General features: G+C 47.7%; 1 protein-coding gene across 3 annotated transcripts in view; it reads left to right on the top strand.

The window, feature by feature from the left end:
* WDR70 (WD repeat domain 70) overlaps positions 1-22412 on the top strand; it is a 309631-nt gene that overhangs the window by 201531 nt on the left and 85688 nt on the right. For all 3 annotated transcript variants that reach the window (XM_077281558.1, XM_077281566.1, XM_077281572.1), the window contains exon 11: positions 5025-5124. In XM_077281558.1, coding sequence (XP_077137673.1) covers positions 5025-5124 — 100 coding nt within the window. The remainder of the gene's footprint in view (positions 1-5024; positions 5125-22412) is intronic.

Genomic DNA, 22412 nt, shown 5'->3' with positions numbered 1-22412 from the left:
CTTTTGCTAATCCTCCTTCTTTTTCTCCTCCCTCCTCCTCCTCTTTCTCCTCCTCTTCTCCCTTATTCTCCTGCGCCACTTCCTCCTCCTCCTTCTTCTCCTCCTCTGCTTCCTCCTCTTTCTTCTTTTTCCTCCTCCTTCTCCTCTTCCTCTTTCTCCTGCCCCACTTCCTCCTCCTTCTTATGCTACACCTCCTCATCCTTCTTCTCCTCATACTCCTCCTTTTTTTTTTTCTTTTCTCCTCCTTCTTTCCGCTGCTACACCTCCTCCTCCAGTGCCGGACCCGTCCGACTCCGTTGACTTGTGTTTGGACTCTACAATACCAGTATGGTCAGTAATAGAGCTCTCTGCGTATTACATGTAGCGCTGTGTGAATGGCGGCTCCTTCACATAATCCATGATTTGCATCCGACACTGTAGGGGGCCGCACGTTATGTAATTCTTGCATCAGTGAGAAGCTCGGCGGGGCTGACCGGTAATGTGACACATCCACCGCTGCCTGGGGACGCACATCTGGAATTCCATCCATTCCTGGGTCCCACCTGAATCATTGACATCAATGGGTCCCTGCGAAATCAGATGAGTACTTTCCCACCTGAATCACAAGCCTCGGGAAAACCTGCGGCTGGAACAAAGCAAACTGTCGCCGTCAGCGGGCAGATGTGTTATGTGAAATACTTGTTACCTATTGTTTAACAAAAAGCCTCCGAGTCTGTTCACACACAGGGGTAATGCGGCGGTGTAAACCAGAGTGGCTGTTTTTATTCATGCAGGAATTTTAGGTATGTATATATCATTGCTTACATAACATCAACCTGTTCCGCAGTGTTGTAGAGAAATGGTTACCATTGACATCAGGCCAGAGATTTCACATGCTGCGCTCCAAAAGCAACAAGTGTGAATATCTCTGCAATGGAGCAACGCAGCGCAAGTCGGAAAACAGCAGCAGAATCAGGGGAGCGCAGAGATTTTTGCTAGGTACTGTATTTATTTTAATCATTTTTGGGCAATTGACCAGTCCTGTTTAGCTGATGAGGATGTTTTTTGGAGGAAACAGTAGAAACCTACAAAAACAAGGAGAGGACTAGGGTTGAGCGAAACGGATCGTTCATTTTCAAAAGTCACCGACTTTTGGCAAAGTCGGGTTTCGTGAAGAGAGAGAGAGAGAGAGAGATTGATTTTAAGTAAATGTAAAAAACAATCCACATTGACTTGCATTGGGTTTCGTGTTCCGGTCCGGAACCTGACTTTACAGTAGAATCGGCCGATTTCACGCGATCCGACTTTCGAGAAGGTCGGGTTTCACAAAACCCAACTCGATCCTAAAAAAGCAAAAGTCGCTCAACCCTAGAGAGGACTTATAACTGTCCTTAGCCGGAATCACTGAATTCGAATCCAGTATACCGCCACTCAAATAAACAATGGTAACCGCTCTGAACCGCTGCTGTTTTTAGGTTTTTTTTTTTTTTTTTTTAAATTGCAACTTCATAAATCAAAAATAATAATTTGGTAAAGGTTCTCCCAACGGCCACTACGGCTCACACAGTAGACTGACGTTTCCTGTTTCCTGCACCTAACTTATCAGCTTTGCTGTATAAACTGGAACAGAATCAGCAGAGTCATTTCATTATTATTAGAGTGCGGGGAAGTTATTGACCGCTCTGTTGTACTGAACTTTGTGGTTTCTGGAGGATGTAACCATTCACTTCTATTTATTACATCTGCTATAAAGCGCACACACTCTGCTGCACCATCTGTAAAGACCACAAAGATGGGAAATATGGTCGCCCTAAATTAAAACTACACCCAAGTAATATCAGACATCTGTGGCCCCCGAGTCTAGTGGAGGCCAAACAGCAAGGGGCGCAATAACAACTATATAACACTAGAGGGCGCCATAACAAGTACATAACACTAGAGGGCGCCATAACAAGTATGTAACACCAGGATCCGATACTTTCCTATTTTCTCTGTCTCCCCTGAGGATAGAGACGTTTCCCTGATTTATTTCTGGTTTCTCTGATCTCTAACACTGAGAGAAGGGAGTGTGAGAGCAGAGGGAGCGCAGATCACACATCTAATGAAGGCTATTTAGAAAGTTGCTTAATTCTACACCTAGTTTTTGGCAGTGATAGATATCGGAGTCCTGCATGAGGAATATCGGGGGAGTTCATGTAGATAAGCGGGGAATCTGTAGCATCCATATTGTGGTGTTTTTTTTTTATTTCACGGGTTTCCATTCCCCGCCGCGCTCGTGGCCTCTCCTCGACGTGTCACCGGGCTCTGCTGTTCTTCTCACACAGTCGTAAATAGCCCTCATCCGTCTTCCATTTTTATTGTCCTAATCCTCCGCGTTCCTGGAAAAGTCTCTCCTCAATAACATATTGTTAATGTCTGAGGGGCCGAAGGCGCGGGAGAGCGGTCACGTTCCTCGCCTCGCTCTTGTGTCGCCGTCTGCTATTTCTCACTTACACTTCTCCCGCTGCTGATGGCACATTTCTCCTTCCCGTGTCAGAAAACAGTTGATATATTAAAGCGGCCGCGAGTCGCGGATTTTTATTTTTTTCTGACGGTACCATAGGTTTTGATTTTTCTCGAAATTGAAATTTTCCAGAATCTGGTCAGGAGATATATCTGGCAGTGGTCCCATGGCAAGTTTCTGTTACTTTCTAAGTCACAGTAAATAAAGTCTTTGCGCTTTGTCTTTTTTTTAAATTCTTTCCTTTTAAAGGGATTGTCTTCATGCCATATTCATTTAAGAGACCATAGTATCTAATTGGCTGTAGTGCAATACTACCTTTCTCCTGTAGTGGCCGCTGCAGGGAAAGTGTCTGGATGGCTCTGAGCCGATCCGGGTCGATCAGTGATTAACAAAAGCCAGGCGATGTCTTATTGCTGGGGGTTCGATTAGCGGGGCACTCGTAGATCAGGCGTCCCTTATCATGCAGCTGTGTTCATTGTTAGAGGAAGTACATAGGATTGGGAACCAGCCATTCCATGGACCTCGGATAGTTGGTCAGACGTAATGTTAGTTATTCTTTGAATATGGGACAAATGTTTTTAGTGATAATACCCCTTTTAGTAGATAGGTAGTCCTCCACATATTAGTCACGGGGGGGGGTTGTTTATTGTACAAGGAGCTTCTCTGCTGTCTAATGTGTAGGGCGGCCTCCCTACTCTTCCCCAATGGATGACGTCTGGTTAGAGAAGGATCCAGAATGTCGGATTTCTTACTGACGATCCTTTTGTTCTCTGGAAGCTGCGCCAAGGACAAAGGTGTTTGGAGGGGCGAGGAAGGCAGAGGAGTCTGGAGGGATGAGGAGTCTGGAGGGATGAGGAGTCTGGAGGGATGAGGAGGAGTATGGAGGAACGAGGGGAAGTATGGAGGAACGAGGAGAGCACATAAGTTTGGAGGAACATGGAGGACAGAGAAGAATGGAGGGGCGAGCAGCACAGAGGAGTCTGGGGGGACAAGGAGAACAGAGTAGTCTAGAGGGGTGAGGAGGACAGAGGAGTCTGGGGGGACAAGGAGAACAGAGTAGTCTGGAGGGGCGAGGAGGACAGAGGATTCTGGAGGGACGAGGAGGACAAAGGAGTCTGGAGGGGCGAGGAGGACAGAGGAGTCTGGAGGGGCGAGGAGGACAGAGGATTCTGGAGGGACGAGGAGGACAAAGGAGTCTGGAGGGGCGAGGAGGACAGAGGAGTCTGGAGGGGCGAGGAGGACAGAGGATTCTGGAGGGGCGAGGAGGACAGAGGATTCTGGAGGGACGAGGAGGACAGAGGAGTCTGGAGGGACGAGGAGGACAGAGGAGTCTGGAGGGGCGAGGAGGACAGAGGAGTCTGGAGGGGCGAGGATAACAGAGGAGTCTGGAGGGGCGAGGAGGACAGAGGAGTCTGGAGGGGCGAGGAGGACAGAGGAGTCTGGAGGGGCGAGGAGGACAGAGGGGAGTCTGGAGGGGCGAGGAGGACAGAGGAGTCTGGAGGGGCGAGGAGGACAGAGGAGTCTGGAGGGGCGAGGAGGACAGAGGAGTCTGGAGGGGCGAGGAGGACAGAGGAGTCTGGAGGGGCGAGGAGGACAGAGGAGTCTGGAGGGGCGAGGAGGACAGAGGAGTCTGGAGGGGCGAGGAGGACAGAGGAGTCTGGAGGGGCGAGGAGGACAGAGGAGTCTGGAGGGGCGAGGAGGACAGAGGAGTCTGGAGGGGCGAGGATAACAGAGGAGTCTGGAGTAGTCTGGAGGGGCGAGGAGGACAGAGGGGTCTGGAGGGCAGAGGAGTTTGGAGGGGTGAGCAGGACAGAGGGGTCAGGAGGGGCCAGGAGGGCAGAGGAGTTTGGAGGGGTGAGCAGGACAGAGGGGTCAGGAGGGGCCAGGAGGGCAGAGGAGTTTGGAGGGGTGAGGAGGACAGAGGGGTCTGGAGGGGCCAGGAGGGCAGAGGAGTTTGGAGGGATGACGAGGGCAAATATGCTTGGAGGACAGTAGTCTGGAAGGGTGAGGAGTCTGGAGGGAGGAGGAGGACAAAGGAGTCTGGAGGGACAGAGCAGTGTGGCAGGACGAGGAGGAGTGTGGACGATTCTGGAGGTAGGAGAAGGAGGGCGGTGTAGTCTGGAGCAAGAAGAGGAAGACAGATGTTTGAAGGAGGAGGGCAGAGATATCCTGAGGATGAGGAGGGCAGGGCCTTCTGCAGGATACAGGGGCATCTGGCAGCGACCCTTTATTACAGGAGTATCTAAGGGGCAATGTTTCTTCTTGGAGCGTGACGTACTCTAGAATAGAGAACAAATGAGTGGAAAGTTCCTGTGTGTGGAGGGGTCTGGAGAGACGGCTCGCGGTACAAAATTACACAATTAGTTTGTACCATGTAGACGCACGGGTCTGCAAAGGAGCTGTGTAAAAATATGGTAGAACTGTTATATTAAAAAAAATAGTCATTTTTTAAGATGTATTGGAGTAATTTAAAATGATAAAGAATTGTCTTGAAGTAGTATAAAAGTCACAATTGTTTTTTTTTGTTTGGTTTTTTTATCAGGTCCACACAAAATTCCACTGCCGACAGGCTCACGCGCCAGGCACTGACACTACCTGTGTGGCTTTCTCTTATGGCGGTACAGTAATAGCCACACGAGGAGGTAGGTTTTATTCTGCTGGTACAATCACTTGTGTACATACATTACATTACTGATCCTGAGTTACATCCTGTATTATACCCCAGAGCTGCACTCACTATTCTGCTGGTGCAGTCACTGTGTACATACATTACATTACTGATCCTGAGTTACATCCTGTATTATACCCCAGAGCTGCACTCACTATTCTGCTGGTGCAGTCACTGTGTACATACATTACATTACTGATCCTGAGTTACCTCCTGTATTATACTCCAGAGCTGCACTCACTATTCTGCTGGTGCAGTCACTGTGTACATACATTACATTACTGATCCTGAGTTACATCCTGTATTATACCCCAGAGCTGCACTCACTATTCTGCTGGTGCAGTCACTGTGTACATACATTACATTACTGATCCTGAGTTACATCCTGTATTATTCTCCAGAGCTGCACTCACTGTTCTGCTGGTGCAGTCACTGTGTACATACATTACATTACTGATCCTGAGTTACCTCCTGTATTATACTCCAGAGCTGCACTCACTATTCTGCTGGTGCAGTCACTGTGTACATACATTACATTATTGATCCTGAGTTACATCCTGTATTATACCCCAGAGCTGAACTCACTATTCTGCTGGTGCAGTCACTGTGTACATACATTACATTACTGATCCTGAGTTACATCCTGTATTATACCCCAGAGCTGAACTCACTATTCTGCTGGTGCAGTCACTGTCTACATACATTACATTACTGATCCTGAATTACATCCTGTATTATACCCCAGAGCTGCCCTCACTATTCTGCTGGTGCAGTCACTGTGTACATACATTACATTACTGATCCTGAGTTACATCCTGTATTATACCCCAGAGCTGCACTCACTATTCTGCTGGTGCGGTCACTGTGTACATACATTACATTACTGATCCTGAGTTACATCCTGTATTATTCTCCAGAGCTGCACTCACTATTCTGCTGGTGCAGTCACTGTGTACATACATTACATTACTGATCCTGAGTTACCTCCTGTATTATACTCCAGAGCTGCACTCACTATTCTGCTGGTGCAGTCACTGTGTACATACATTACTGATCCTGAGTTACATCTTGTATTATACCCCAGAGCTGCACTCACTATTCTGCTGGTGCAGTCACTGTGTACATACATTACATTACTGATCCTGAGTTACATCCTGTATTATACCCCAGAGCTGCACTCACTATTCTGCTGGTGCAGTCACTGTGTACATACATTACATTACTGATCCTGAGTTACCTCCTGTATTATACTCCAGAGCTGCACTCACTATTCTGCTGGTGCAGTCACTGTGTACATACATTACATTACTGATCCTGAGTTACATCCTGTATTATACTCCAGAGCTGCACTCACTATTCTGCTGGTGCAGTCACTGTGTACATACATTACATTACTGATCCTGAGTTACATCCTGTATTATACCCCAGAGCTGAACTCACTATTCTGCTGGTGCAGTCACTGTGTACATACATTACATTACTGATCCTGAGTTGCATCCTGTATTATACCCCAGAGCTGCACTCACTATTCTGCTGGTGCAGTCACTGTGTACATACATTACATTACTGATCCTGAGTTACATCCTGTATTATACCCCAGAGCTGCACTCACTATCCTGCTGGTGCAGTCACTGTGTACATACATTACATTACTGATCCTGAGTTACATCCTGTATTATACCCCAGAGCTGCACTCACTATTCTGCTGGTGCAGTCACTGTGTACATACATTACATTACTGATCCTGAGTTACATCCTGTATTATTCTCCAGAGCTGCACTCACTGTTCTGCTGGTGCAGTCACTGTGTACATACATTACATTACTGTTCCTGAGTTACCTCCTGTATTATACTCCAGAGCTGCACTCACTATTCTGCTGGTGCAGTCACTGTGTACATACATTACATTATTGATCCTGAGTTACATCCTGTATTATACCCCAGAGCTGAACTCACTATTCTGCTGGTGCAGTCACTGTGTACATACATTACATTACTGATCCTGAATTACATCCTGTATTATACCCCAGAGCTGCACTCACTATTCTGCTGGTGCAGTCACTGTGTACATACATTACATTACTGATCCCAATTTACATCCTGTATTATACTCCAGAGCTGCGCTCACTATTCTGCTGGTGCAGTCACTGTGTACATACATTACATTACTGATCCTGAGTTACATCCTGTATTATACCCCAGAGCTGCACTCACTATTCTGCTGGTGCAGTCACTGTGTACATACATTACATTACTGATCCTGAGTTACATCCTGTATTATACTCCAGAGCTGCACTCACTATTCTGCTGGTGCAGTCACTGTGTACATACATTACTGATCCTGAGTTACATCCTGTATTATATCCCAGAGCTGCACTCACTATTCTGCTGGTGCAGTCACTGTCTACATACATTACATTACTGATCCTGAGTTACATCCTGTAGATCTTTTATTATAAAAATGAAAAACATAACAATAATAATAACAGAAACAAAACAGAAATATCAGCCAGAAAATAAAATAATCAGTATACTGAACACTGGTCCAGCCGCTCATTCTCTCCTCTCACACATATTATACAGTATATACAGAATAACTACTTTGACCTTCTGGTCCGGTCACCAAACAAAATAATAATAACAAATAAAATAAACAATGGCAAACAAAAACTATATACATAAACTTTTTTCTCTTTTTTTTTTTTTTTTTTAGTTTTAAATAAAATAGCCACAAATTTAAACAAATATATACAATACTAAGCTATCCTCCATTCCCAACCCCCCGCACTGACCTGAGAGCTGGTCCTGCGTCTCATGCCTCAGTCCATGTCCAACGTCCATAGGCCAGATCAGGCAGTGCCAGTTTTCCCCCAAACAACGCAGTGTCCCATAGTCCCACAAGATAAACCCACCTCCCCCCCTTTCCCACCACCCAACCTAACACCTACACCCAAATCTATATCCCCATATACAATATATACAATATATACAGCAGCACACACAATAATCACAACTCACGAAGCCCAAGTTTGGCGCCTGCAGCCCTACATCACTGTATAATGATCAAACAAAACAAAAATCTACAGTGTCAGCAGCAGCCCACCACCAGGAAAGGAGATGACCAGACTAGGGCACACTAAAAGAAAAGCCCCTCCAGAGGAGAGCGGCCCTCCGTGCGCCCAGTCTCCCATACTCCAGAGAGCGCACCTTCACCAGGTCACCGAGTATGGTCCTAAACACATCATCCACGGGGAGGATTTTTCGTTGCGTCGATACTAAGCACCGTGCGTTCCACGTGTGATACCTAACCACTGCGCTAACTAGAAATAAGGTGCAACGGTCCCGACCACCAAGGTCTCCGAATGCTCCATAGGCCCATTCCGCATAGGAGAGACCGGCCAGCCGAGACCAGCCAATGAAGGCGCCCACCCTGTTGTACACCTCTGTGTTGAAGGGACAATGAAGCAGGAAGTGGTCCATGCTTTCCAGCAAGGTACCACAATGCTCCCGAGGACAATTCCTGTCCTCAGAGCTCCTACACTTCAGATTGTCCCTCACACACAGTTTCCCATGGAAGCAGCGCCAAGCCAAGTCCCAAAACTTCGAGGGGATCCGGATAGAATTCAAAAGATGTAAACCCACCCCAAGATCCCGACTTGGGCAGTCCCTGAGCGCCAGAGGCCTCTGGAAATGGGTCAACAGAACCCTATTGTCAAGGAGTTTCCTTGGCAGAGTCCTGATCTCCCACATTCCCAGACCCCACCGACGAATTACCTTCAGAACCAAGGTAGCGTAAGCCGGAAGATGTCCATGCGGTGTGCGAAGATCCTTCACTTGCCCTCCTGTCTCCCATTCCTGGAAGAAAGGCTGAAACCATCCCCTACAGGAGAATACCCACGGAGGAGCCCTCTCTTTCCAGAGGTTTGCAATATTGATCTTAATGAAGGTATCCACAAGGAATACCACAGGGTTGACCATACCCAACCCTCCTAGTCTCCTCGTACGGTAAGTAACCTCCCTCTTGACCAGGTTCAGTCTATTCCCCCATAACAGTTGGAAGAACAAACTGTAGACCCGAGTCCAGAGAGATTCCGGCAAGATGCACACACTGCCCAGATAAATCAGTAAAGGGAGCAGGTAAGTTTTGATCAGGTTTACCCTTTCCCTTAGGGTCAAAGACCAACCCTTCCATTGGTTCACCTTCTGAGTGGCGATCTCTAGCCTGCTGTCCCAATTTTTTTGGGGGTAATCCCCCTGGCCAAATTCGATGCCAAGGATTTTTGCAGAGATTTTGGGTCCTGGAAGGGTGTCCGGGAGATCAAAACCAGGATCTCCTCCTCCCAGCCAGAGACTCTCACACTTATCCCGGTTGATCTTGGACCCGGATGCCTCCGAGTAGCGATCTACCTCTGACATCAGCCACCCTGCCTCCTCGTGAGAGGAAACAAACACGGTGACATCATCGGCATACGCCACCACCCTCAGAGTGGCCTCCGGTGCTGCCTGGTCCATCCCGATCCCGGCCAACGGTCCACGCTCCACCCTCCTAACAAGAGGGTCAATCGCAAACACGTACAGCAGCGGGCTCAAGGGACAACCCTGGCGTACACCGGACCCAACTTCAAAAGAGCTGCCAATCCAACCATTCACAAGCGGGAAACTCTCTGCCCCACTGTACAAGGTCTTAAGCCAATCAACAAACCCCCCCGGCAGGCCATATCTCAGAAGGACGGACCAGAGGTACTCGTGATTAACCCGATCAAACGCTTTTGCCTGGTCCAGTGACAGCATGTACCCCTTCCAGTGACCAGCCCTACCCTGCTCCACTGCCTCTCGGACACAGAGCACAGCACTAAATGTGCTACGGCCTGGAACAGAGCAATGCTGGGCCTCCGAAAGGAGTCGGGGTGCAAATTTCACCAGCCGATTAAACAGCACCTTTGCCAGAACCTTCCTGTCTGCATTGAGAAGCGCTATGGGACGCCAATTCTCAATGCAAGATGGGTCCTTACCCTTTGACAAGATGATCAGAGCAGACCTCCTCATTGACTTCGGCAGAGTGTCCGAGGAAAGACACTCATTGAATACCTCAGTCAAGAGGGGAACCAAAACGTCCTTAAAGGTCTTATAGAATTCAGATGTTAAGCCATCTGGACCAGGCGATTTTTTTTGGGCAAGCCCTTCAATCGCCAACTGAACTTCCTCTTCCCTGATCATTTCTGTCAAACTGTCAAGAGAGGGGTCTACCCCTGGTTCGGGGACGGCTTCAGCCAGGAAAGCCGACATCTCATCTCAATCAAGATCCCTCTTCCCCAAGAGGTGCGAGTAGAAGGATCTGACAACCTCCAGGATCCCTGATCTGGATCGCCTCAGGGACCCCGTAGTGTCGACCAGTCCTGTAACTACTTTACTATTCACTGACATCTTGCAGTTTCTGTAAGGGTCGGGCGAGCGGTACTTCCCGTAATCCCTCTCAAAAACCAAAGATGCGTGTCTATCGTACTGACACCTCATAAGCAAAGATTTCACTCTGGAGATCTCCTCGCGGCTACCTCCAGTTGAGACAAGATGTTCGAGTTTCCTCCTCAGACCCTGATACAGGCGGTACCTGCTCAGATTCCTGAGGCTTGAGAGCTGGCGGAAGAATCTCGCCACCCTTTCCTTGAACATCTCCCACCACTCTGACTTACTACTACAAAGATCCAGTAAGGGTACCTGGCTCTGAAGAAAATCCTCAAAGGACTGTCTTATCTCCGCTTCTTCCAAGAGAGAGGAATTGAGCCTCCAAAAGCCTCTTCCCATCCGGAGGGTCTCTGTAACATTCAGAGAAAACAAAATTAAACAGTGGTCGGAGAACTCCACCTCAACAACAGACACTGCTGAAGAGACAGCTTCCTCCTTTAAATAAAACCTATCTATTCTGGACCTACAGTTACCTCTATGATAGGTGAACCCCTCGTGGCCTGGGGTGTGCCGAATGTGGACATCCACCAGGCGAGCCTCACTAGCTATACTATTAAGGGCGACGCTATCATAAGTCAGCTTGTCTCTGGAACCTCCTCTATCTCGGGGCCTCGTGACAGCATTGAAGTCCCCTCCAAAGACAACCTGCTGACTTGTAAAAAGGTAGGGCTTGATCCTCATAAAGAGACACTTCCGGTCCCACTTAGATTGGGGACCATAGATGTTAATGAGCCGGAGCTCTTGTCCCTTCATGAGGACATCTAAGATCAGGCACCTCCCCATTTCTAACTCAATAACCCGTCGGCATTCCACCGGTGTGGTAAAAAGGACCACCACTCCGCTATACGGCTCGGCCGCAAGAGACCAATAGGAGGGCCCGAGTCTCCACTCCCTCTTAGCTTTAAACACATCTGCCATGTTTGGCAGCCTGGTCTCTTGCAAAAAGAAAATGTCAGCTTCAACCCGGCTGAGAAAATCAAAGGCCGCAAATCTAGCTGTATTTGACTTTATGCTGGCGACATTAATGGACGCCAGCGTCAACGGAGTGGGTTCCGCCATCATTGGTGATTGAGTTAGATGGCTTTCTTTTTCCCACTACCCTTATCCTCTGCCTCAGAGGAGGAATCCTTCCCCCTCTTTAATGACAATGAGGTATCCATTCCCATGTGTTTTTTATTTTTATCGTCCTCGTCTCCGGACTCTGGGCCAGTCCCTCCCTCCAAGGATCTTACATTCCCCGAAGAAGGATACTCGGCGTCCCCTGTGAGCCCCGCCGAAGCCAGAACCTCACCCTCAGCTTCCTCCTCAGAGGAAGAGATGTTTTCAAGGGCTTGGAACCGGTTAGAAAGACCAACCAGAGGGGAGTCTGTTTTTCCTTCCTTAGGTACCTTGGTCAGAGCGGGAGAAGATTTTTTATCTCCCTTCTTTCTCTTCTTTTTGGTGCCGAGCTTACGCTTGTTCTCTAGCCACTGCCTATTTTCCTCATCCATACTTTCATAATGGGAGGACTCTGAGGCAGTGGCACTTTCCTCCCTGTGGATCCTCCTGACCTCTTCATCCAACTCATCATCCCCCGGGGCCTCAGCAGCAAGACTGGCGTCCAGGACAGGAGCCGCCCCAGTAGCCCGAGGCTCGCCCAGCTCCCTATCCTGTCTGCGCTTGTCTAGACGCCTTAGCAGGGCAGGCGTCTTTTTATTGCTTTTCTTCCTTGGCCCCTCAGCTCCCTCACCCCTGCTAGTCCCTTCCCCAGCAGAATCAGCCTCACGGCTTTCTCCCACCGGGGTCACGACTGCGTTAGCGAAGGAGCGAGGACAACGGCTGAATGGGTGACCTAACTCACCACACAGGTGGCACCTAATCTCCACACAAGATGCAGCAAGATGGCCAATATCCCCACACAATGCACACTTCTGCACAGTGCAGTTTGCGCTGAAGTGTGTGGGGTCGCCGCACCTGTGACAGAGCTTCGGTTGCCCCTGGTAGAAGACCAGGATACGATCCCTACCCAGGAAGACAGATGATGGTATGTGGGCAACCGTACCCCCTGAACGCTTAAGTTTTACCATAAACGTCCAGGCCCCTGACCAGATACCAAACTCGTCACGGTTTTTCTTTGGCATTTCTACCACCTCTCCATACCGGCCAAGCCACGTCATGATGTCGTAACAAGAAAGCGACTCGTTACAAGTCATCACGGTCACTTTCTTGACTTGGTTTTGGCGAGACACCACCTGAACGGTAAAGTCTCGCCAGCCAGGCTCATTTTTTGCCAACTCATAGTTCGACCAGAAGAGCTCAAGCCCCTCCGGCCGAACAAAGCTGACATCAAACTCAGGTGTGGAATAGGGATGTATCAAGGCATAGATGTCAATCGCCTTGAAGCCCATCCTCAGCAGGAGCTCCACAACTTTAGACCTTGGAGGACACGCATCACTGCCCCTCCACCGAAGACGGACCACATTCCTACGCACACTACCTGGCCCAGCTGTTGGGAGGGACCACACTGTATCCCCCCCTCTTTGCTCTCGGAAGGCCCCGAGGCCATGCCTCTCTATCCAGAAGGATAGATCAACCTCTCGACCCTCTACCATTAGTGATCTCTCTCCCTTCTTTAGAGCATCCAGGAGACGCCGTTGCAACATGCCGTCCCCAGAGCCCAGAGACGAGGAGGATGCCCTATTTCCCCCGGAGGTGACAGCGGCAAAACTCCTGACAGGTGCTGCCACCACCGGGGGGGCAACCGGACCAGTGACCACATCCACACCAACAGCATCACCATTACCCACCTCCATAACCCCCTCACCCTCTACCAAACCAGCAACCACACCACTAGACAAAGAGTTTTCCTCATCCATACCCACCACCACATTCACTCCTGCTGGACCAGTGACAACAGGGGATGACATTTTGACCTCCGCATCATCAGGCACAAGGGGCTGAGTCTCCTCCACAGAACTGGAGGCGACCTCACCCCTGGTCTTACGTGTGCCCTCCGCATCATCAGATGATATTTTCTGCTGCTTTATTGCTGACACCAAGCGCCGCTGATCTTTCGCCGCTGTGGCGCGCCGCTGATCCTTCATATCAGCATCTTGTTGACCAGCGACGCCAACACAGAACAGGACTTTAGTGGGAGGACCAGAACGCCCAGCCCCGGTAACCCCCTCACACTGCCGCCGCTTCTCAGCGGCAACAGCATTCAGGGACACCGAGGCTACCGGAGCTGCCCCTGACACCGGGCTGCTCCCCCCTCCCACTGGGGAGCGCACCACAGTATCGTGGCCTGATTTTTCGCCTGCCGCCGGGCTGCCCTCACTGTCCAGCCTCTCGGCTGATGCACCTGCTGCTACGTCCCCGCTACTACAAGCAGAGACGGATCTCTGCGCCTCACTACATTGCTTTGTAATCTCCCCGTGCCTTTGCACCGGATCCACAGCAGAACCCGGGCTGGGCTGGGCAACGGGGCTTATACAGCGAGCTGACCCTGCAGCCGACTCAGGGGGTACAGGGAGGGGGGCATACACATAGCTTACCGCTTCCTGCAGCTTTGGCTTGGTGGTTTTCTTTGCCTTTTTTTTTTTTCTGGCCCCCAGGTGCCTCCTCTGGTAAATCATCACCAAGATGGAAGTTCTGAAGGCACACTGGGGACTCCAGGAGCTTGATCTCTGCCATTAGCGCCCCTCCCTGGCCGATGTTGTCACTGTCCTCCCCAGAGCCAGCAGAACTGCGACGAGATGTCATTGTCGCCTGTCCAGCAGGGAGCTCGCTGCACGTGGCCTGTGAGTGACTAAGCAGGCTGCCAGGTGGAGCTTTCTGCTGGTCATCCTCCTTCTCATCATCATCATCCACCTGGCTCTCAGGCTGCAGCCCCATCTGCCTTTGCTCTCTGTTATCAGCCATTTCTCTGAATCGATCTTCATTAATAAGTTTTTCCTTAAATGGTCCACTTTTTTCTCTGATGAAAGCTTTTCTGACTTCAAGCTCATTGATGTCATCTTTCAGTCTCCTTACCTCCGCCTGGAGCTGATTCTTCCTCGGTTTGGAGGAACCTGCAGCTTTGTTGCTTGTGCAGCGCAGCTCCTCTCGGAGCCTCGTGATGGTCTTGCTTGTGTCTTCATACTCACGGAGGTGGCTCATGACCCGGGAGGCATAGGTGGACACAGACTCCCGGGGGCTCTGCAGCGCCCAACCCTCCTCAGTGAGGTCGGCTTCACCACCGTGAGCACTCAGCTTTCCTCCAGAAGGACTGCCATCTTGCACACTAGCAGGCTTCTCCTCCATGGAAGCCTTGCGGCTTCTCTGGGTCTCTGCAGACCTGGGGGGAGTAGGAGCCACATTGCTGCGACTCCTGGTGGAGCGTCTCACCCCCGAATCCTCTGATGTGCAGGCTGGTTGCTGGTTCCTTCTGCCCCCGCCAGCCTGGTCCGGGAAGCAGAAGCCTGGGACTTGGCTCCTTCACTCATCCCAGGAAACCCACTCCCTCCCTGGGTAAGAGAGAGAGAGCAGGTCCCCGGGTGGAGAGGTGGTGGTTCCCAGGAGCTCACAGCAGGTTCAGCAGCGACCGCACCCACAATTAGGACAATGAGCAGCAGCTGAGCAGAGCTGCACCCACTATCCTGCTGGTGCAGTCACTGTGTACATACATTACATTACTGATCCTGACTTACATCCTGTATTATACTCCAGAGCTGCACTCACTATTCTGCTGGTGCAGTCACTGTGTACATACATTACTGATCCTGAGTTACATCCTGTATTATACTCCAGAGCTGCACTCACTATTCTGCTGGTGCAGTCACTGTGTACATACATTACTGATCCTGAGTTACATCCTGTATTATACTCCAGAGCTGCACTCACTATTCTGCTGGTGCAGTCACTGTGTACATACATTACATTACTGATCCTGAGTTACATCCTGTATTATACCCCAGAGCTGCACTCACTATTCTGCTGGTGCAGTCACTGTGTACATACATTACATTACTGATCCTGAGTTACATCCTGTATTATTCTCCAGAGCTGCACACACTATTCTGCTGGTGCAGTCACTGTGTACATACATTACATTACTGATCCTGAGTTACATCCTGTATTATTCTCCAGAGCTGCACTCACTATTCTGCTGGTGCAGTCACTGTGTACATACATTACATTACTGATCCTGAGTTACATCCTGTATTATACTCCAGAGCTGCACTCACTATTCTGCTGGTGCAGTCACTGTGTACATACATTACATTACTGATCCCAATTTACATCCTGTATTATACTCCAGAGCTGCGCTCACTATTCTGCTGGTGCAGTCACTGTGTACATACATTACATTACTGATCCTGAGTTACATCCTGTATTATACCCCAGAGCTGCACTCACTATTCTGCTGGTGCAGTCACTGTGTGCATACATTACATTACTGATCCTGAGTTACATCCTGTATTATACTCCAGAGCTGCACTCACTATTCTGCTGGTGCAGTCACTGTGTACATACATTACATTACTGATCCTGAGTTACATCCTGTATTATACCCCAGAGCTGCACTCACTGTTCTGCTGGTGCAGTCACTGTCTACATACATTACATTACTGATCCTGAGTTACATCCTGTATTATACTCCAGAGCTGCACTCACTATTCTGCTGGTGCAGTCACTGTCTACATACATTACATTACTGATCCTGAGTTACATCCTGTATTATACCCCAGAGCTGCACTCACTATTCTGCTGGTGCAGTCACTGTGTACATACATTACATTACTGATCCTAAGTTACATCCTGTATTATACTCCAGAGCTGCACTCACTATTCTGCTGGTGCAGTCACTGTGTACATACATTACATTACTGATCCTGAGTTACATCCTGTATTATACCCCAGAGCTGCCCTCACTATTCTGCTGGTGCAGTCATTGTGTACATACATTACATTACTGATCCTGACTTACATCCTGTATTATACCCCAGAGCTGCACTCACTATACTGCTGGTGCAGTCACTGTGTACATACATTACATTACTGATCCTGACTTACATCCTGTATTATACCCCAGAGCTGCACTCACTATTCTGCTGGTGCAGTCACTGTGTACATACATTACATTACTGATCCTAAGTTACATCCTGTATTATACTCCAGAGCTGCACTCACTATTCTGCTGGTGCAGTCACTGTGTACATACATTACTGATCCTGAGTTACATCCTGTATTATACCCCAGAGCTGCACTCACTATTCTGCTGGTGCAGTCACTGTGTACATACATTACATTACTGATCCTGAGTTACATCCTATATTATACCCCAGAGCAGAGCTGCACTCACTATTCTGCTGGTGCAGTCACTGTCTACATACATGACATTACTGATCCTGAGTTACATCCTGTATTATATCCCAGAGCTGCACTCACTATTCTGTTGGTGCAGTCACTGTCTACATACATTACATTACTGATCCTGAGTTACATCCTGTATTATACTCCAGAGCTGCACTCACTATTCTGCTGGTGCAGTCACTGTGTACATACATTACTGATCCTGAGTTACATCCTGTATTATACTCCAGAGCTGCACTCACTATTCTGCTGGTGCAGTCACTGTGTACATACATTACATTACTGATCCTGAGTTACATCCTGTATTATACCCCAGAGCTGCACTCACTATTCTGCTGGTGCAGTCACTGTGTACATACATTACATTACTGATCCTGAGTTACATCCTGTATTATTCTCCAGAGCTGCACTCACTATTCTGCTGGTGCAGTCACTGTGTACATACATTACATTACTGATCCTGAGTTACATCCTGTATTATTCTCCAGAGCTGCACTCACTGTTCTGCTGGTGCAGTCACTGTGTACATACATTACATTACTGATCCTGAGTTACATCCTGTATTATACTCCAGAGCTGCACTCACTATTCTGCTGGTGCAGTTACTGTGTACATACATTACTGATCCTGAGTTACATCCTGTATTATACCCCAGAGCTGCACTCACTATTCTGCTGGTGCAGTCACTGTGTACATACATTACATTACTGATCCTGAGTTACATCCTGTATTATACCCCAGAGCTGCACTCACTATTCTGCTGGTGCAGTCACTGTGTACATACATTACTGATCCTGAGTTACATCCTGTATTATACTCCAGAGCTGCACTCACTATTCTGCTGGTGCAGTCACTGTGTACATACATTACATTACTGATCCTGAGTTACCTCCTGTATTATACCCCAGAGCTGCACTCACTATTCTGCTGGTGCAGTCACTGTGTACATACATTACATTACTGATCCTGAGTTACATCCTGTATTATACTCCAGAGCTGCTCTCACTATTCTGCTGGTGCAGTCACTGTGTACATACATTATATTACTGATCCCAATTTACATCCTGTATTATACTCCAGAGCTGCGTTCACTATTCTGCTGGTGCAGTCACTGTGTACATACATTACATTACTGATCCTGAGTTACATCCTGTATTATACTCCAGAGCTGCCCTCACTATTCTGCTGGTGCAGTCACTGTGTACATACATTACATTACTGATCCTGAGTTACATCCTATATTATACCCCAGAGCTGCACTCACTATTCTGCTGGTGCAGTCACTGTGTACATACATTACTGATCCTGAGTTACATCCTGTATTATACTCCAGAGCTGCACTCACTATTCTGCTGGTGCAGTCACTGTGTACATACATTACATTACTAATCCTGAGTTACCTCCTGTATTATACCCTACAGCTGCCCTCACTATTCTGCTGGTGCAGTCACTGTCTACATACATTACATTACTGATCCTGAGTTACATCCTGTATTATACCCCAGAGCTGCACTCACTATTCTGCTGGTGCAGTTACTGTGTACATACATTACATTACTGATCCTAAGTTACATCCTGTATTATACTCCAGAGCTGCCCTCACTATTCTGCTGGTGCAGTCACTGTCTACATACATTACATTACTGATCCTGAGTTACATCCTGTATTATACTCCAGAGCTGCACTAACTATTCTGCTGGTGCAGTCACTGTGTACATACATTACATTACTGATCCTGAGTTACATCCTGTATTATACCCCAGAGCTGCACTCACGATTCTGCTGGTGCAGTCACTGTGTACATACATTACATTACTGATCCTGAGTTACATCCTGTATTATTCTCCAGAGCTGCACTCACTATTCTGCTGGTGCAGTCACTGTGTACATACATTACATTACTGATCCTAAGTTACATCCTGTATTATACTCCAGAGCTGCCCTCACTATTCTGCTGGTGCAGTCACTGTCTACATACATTACATTACTGATCCTGAGTTACATCCTGTATTATTCTCCAGAGCTGTACTCACTATTCTGCTGGTGCAGTCACTGTGTACATACATTACATTACTGATCCTGAGTTACATCCTGTATTATACCCCAGAGCTGCACTCACTATTCTGCTGGTGCAGTCACTGTGTACATACATTACATTACTGATCCTAAGTTACATCCTGTATTATACCCCAGAGCTGCACTCACTATTCTGCTGGTGCCGTCACTGTCTACATACATTACATCTTTAAATCAATGTCGCAGTGATTTTCAGTGATTTACAATATCAGTGAGTTGTGATATAAAGGTCAGATTTGATGCTGTAGGAAGTAACAGAATTGTGGGCTCTGTGGCCCCTTTAGACATTGCTCTCAGGCTGACCTTTTGGAAGTCTGGCTGGTGCAGTGTCTTTTAGGGCAATGTTCCCTTGGTAATTCTGAGATAATGCTGTGGAGGGTGTTCTTTGTTTAGGATCCACATCACACCCTTCCTGTCCCGGGTACGGTGTAATACTTTATTTCTCCTGCGGGAGTGCTGCAGGAGAATAAAGCAGTTACTGCTAGGTTTCTCCATAGATCACAGGCTATCTCTGGATGTCCTAGCTGGGGACTGTTTCATATTCGAAGAACCCTTTAAGAGGCAGAGCACTGCTGAAATTAGTCTGTACGTGGGGGTCCTGCTTATTAAATAGAAAATCCATCTCCTCCCGGCCGGGGATGAGAACTTGCTCCATGTTCCTGGTTTGCGTCTTCTAGTGACTGGAAAACAAAGATTTCCAGAGAGCGGAGGAAGAATTATTGTTCGGAAACCTGTGAAATTTGTTACATCCTGGGATGTTTTTTGTAGTTATGTTCTTTTTTTTTTTTTATGGGTTTTGACTGAATTTTTGATGATTCATTTGTACTTTGTCCAAAAACCTGAGCGGTGGGGCAGCGTAAATCCAGCGTAGAGTAGTTCTCTGGACGGAGACCAAGGAAGCCAGATGTGCAGTGAGTTTTACTGTAACACACCTGCTAAGTGTGCAGCCAGAAAACGGGACACGACTCCCGCGCCGCCCCGTACACGGCTCCCTACATGACGCTAGCCAGGCACGCAGAGCCGGCGAGGGTTAAAGGGACGGCAGCAGGCCAAGTCTTAAGCAAACTTTCCATTACAAGGAATGAAATACGCAGACCCCGCTACACTTGTCCTATTGTCTGAAGAGCAAAATTTCCATTACGGACACTATTAATTTGGGGATAATTTACTGTATTCCTCCAATGCTACGCAGGCAAATATACCTTAACCATCAAATCAAATGGATTGAACTGATTGGGGGTGCGGGGCGTCCGGATGTTTGGGTGGGCCGAGATCTTCAGGAGCGCACCGCTCCCCGACCTCCCATCTTTTTTTTTGCAGTCTCTTATGAATGCCGGCCACGTGCCGACTTTCACAGGAGGATCATAGTGACAGACACGGGGATCGTCAGCAGACTCCTAACTGGTATGACAACCCATCAGTGCCCCGCGACCACCTCACGGGCGTGCCGATGGAAGTGTGGAATGCGCACCCCAGGGTCGGCACGTGTTAACAGCCTTGGAGGCGGAGCACCACTCCACCTGCGGCTGTTAGTCACATGATGGCTGATTAAATCAGCCATCATCAGCCGGAAAAGGCAGGAACACGACATGTGACTTAAGATTACATCATATGTCGTGAAGGTGTTAAAGGAAAACTACTTAAGAAGGACGTTCCTTATTATTCAGCAGCCAGATGTTTCAAGCAATATGGGAAAGAAAAAGTAATGTAAAATAAAGCTGTGCCTCGCACAAGGTATGAAAAAATTAGATATTTGATAAAGCGTGATCATCGTACTGTGAAGAGATTTGTCTCTGATACAAAGCACAGAAGACTGGTTCGTGCAGATAAAGGCATAATCATCAAGGTTTGTTACAGAGAAATTTATCAGATTTAAAGAGCAGATGCTAAAATACCATTACAAAGCAGTAAAAAGATAAATGAAGCTGCTGCCTCTGCAGTCTCAAAAATCTCAAGGTTTAGGATCCCCAGAGGATGCAGTGGTGCATAATCTTACTACTCAGATACTTCTAAACAGTACCCACAAGCAGAAACTGTTGTAGTGGCCCAGAGTTACATGAAGACTGCTGAGGTTACTGATGAGCATCGTACAACCCTGGATGGTCCAGATAGATGGAGTAGCGGACAGGTGGTGGATGGCCACCTTGTCCAAACAAAACTGCAAGGAGGTGGTGGAGTCATGTTTTGTGCCTTAATCATGCCTTAATCATGGGGAGAGAGCCGATGGCCCCTTTAGGGTCCCTGGAGGTGTGAAAATGACCTTGGCAAAGTATATAAAGATACTTACTGACCACTTCCATGGTACAAAAAAGAAGAACCGCGCATTTGTGTAATGACCCCCACAAAGGGCATTTATGACCTTATTGAGGTCCCAATATGTACAATAAATGAAAAATTTAAAAAAATTAAAAATTCCACAGTCCATTAAAATCTGTTACCAGCCGCGGCCCATAAATAAAAAATATCCAATATATAAAGATATGTGTTACGGAATGGGGAACATGTTTTGAAATGTATCGATTTTATTGATCCTAAAAGCACAAACACTAATTTCCCTTAGTTTTGCACCAATTTCCCCTGATATCAGCAAAAAAACCATAATGTGACATAAAAATATTTTTCCGCGAGTCATGAAAAAAAGACATAAAAATAACCTGAATATCCAAGGGAGAACATTTTTATGGCTCTTTAAGCCGCATGTACGAGAAAGAAAACGAAAATGTGCCTGGTCTGAAAGGAGGGTAAATGGCCCAGACTTCTGCTGGTTATAGGGTCTGCCAAATAGCACAGGACACCTTCCGAGGTCTTGTGGCATCCAGTCCTTAAAAGGGTATTCCCATCTCCAAAATCCTATCCCATTGTAGAAGGTGTAATAATAATAGCAAATACCTCTGATTAGAATTGTAGTATAGTTCTTCTGATTCGCTAGGTCTCTTACCCCATGTGCAGGACATTGCAGTAGCTTAGGTATCCATGGTTGCAACCACTCAGATAGTGACAAGTGGTTGTTACCATGGATATCTAAGCTACTGCAATGCCCTGCACATGGGGTAAGTGACATAGTGAATCAGAAGAACTATGCTACATTTCCAATTGGAGGGATTTGCTAATATTATTATTACACCTACTACATATCTGGATAGGATCTTGGAGAAGGTAATATGCTTTTAAAGCTCGCAGCCGTTTTTCCTCTGCATTCAAGTTACCATGGCCGTGCCGTAGGTCCGAACAACAGAGAAAGAAGTGATGGGGGGCACAGAAGAAACCAAAGCTGCAGCCTCTAGTGAAGGGGGAATTCGGCTCTAACTTGCAGCCAGAGCTGAATTCAAAGTTCTGCTGCTGATAATAATGCAGAACAGCCAAGCTTTATACTGAGCTGAAAGGGAGGGA

The sequence above is a fragment of the Ranitomeya variabilis genome, chromosome 1 (assembly GCF_051348905.1).
Source record: "Ranitomeya variabilis isolate aRanVar5 chromosome 1, aRanVar5.hap1, whole genome shotgun sequence".
Taxonomy (NCBI): Eukaryota; Metazoa; Chordata; class Amphibia; order Anura; family Dendrobatidae; genus Ranitomeya; species Ranitomeya variabilis.
The sequence above is the reverse complement of the archived record's forward strand: the minus strand, read 5'-3'. Positions and strand labels throughout refer to the sequence as shown.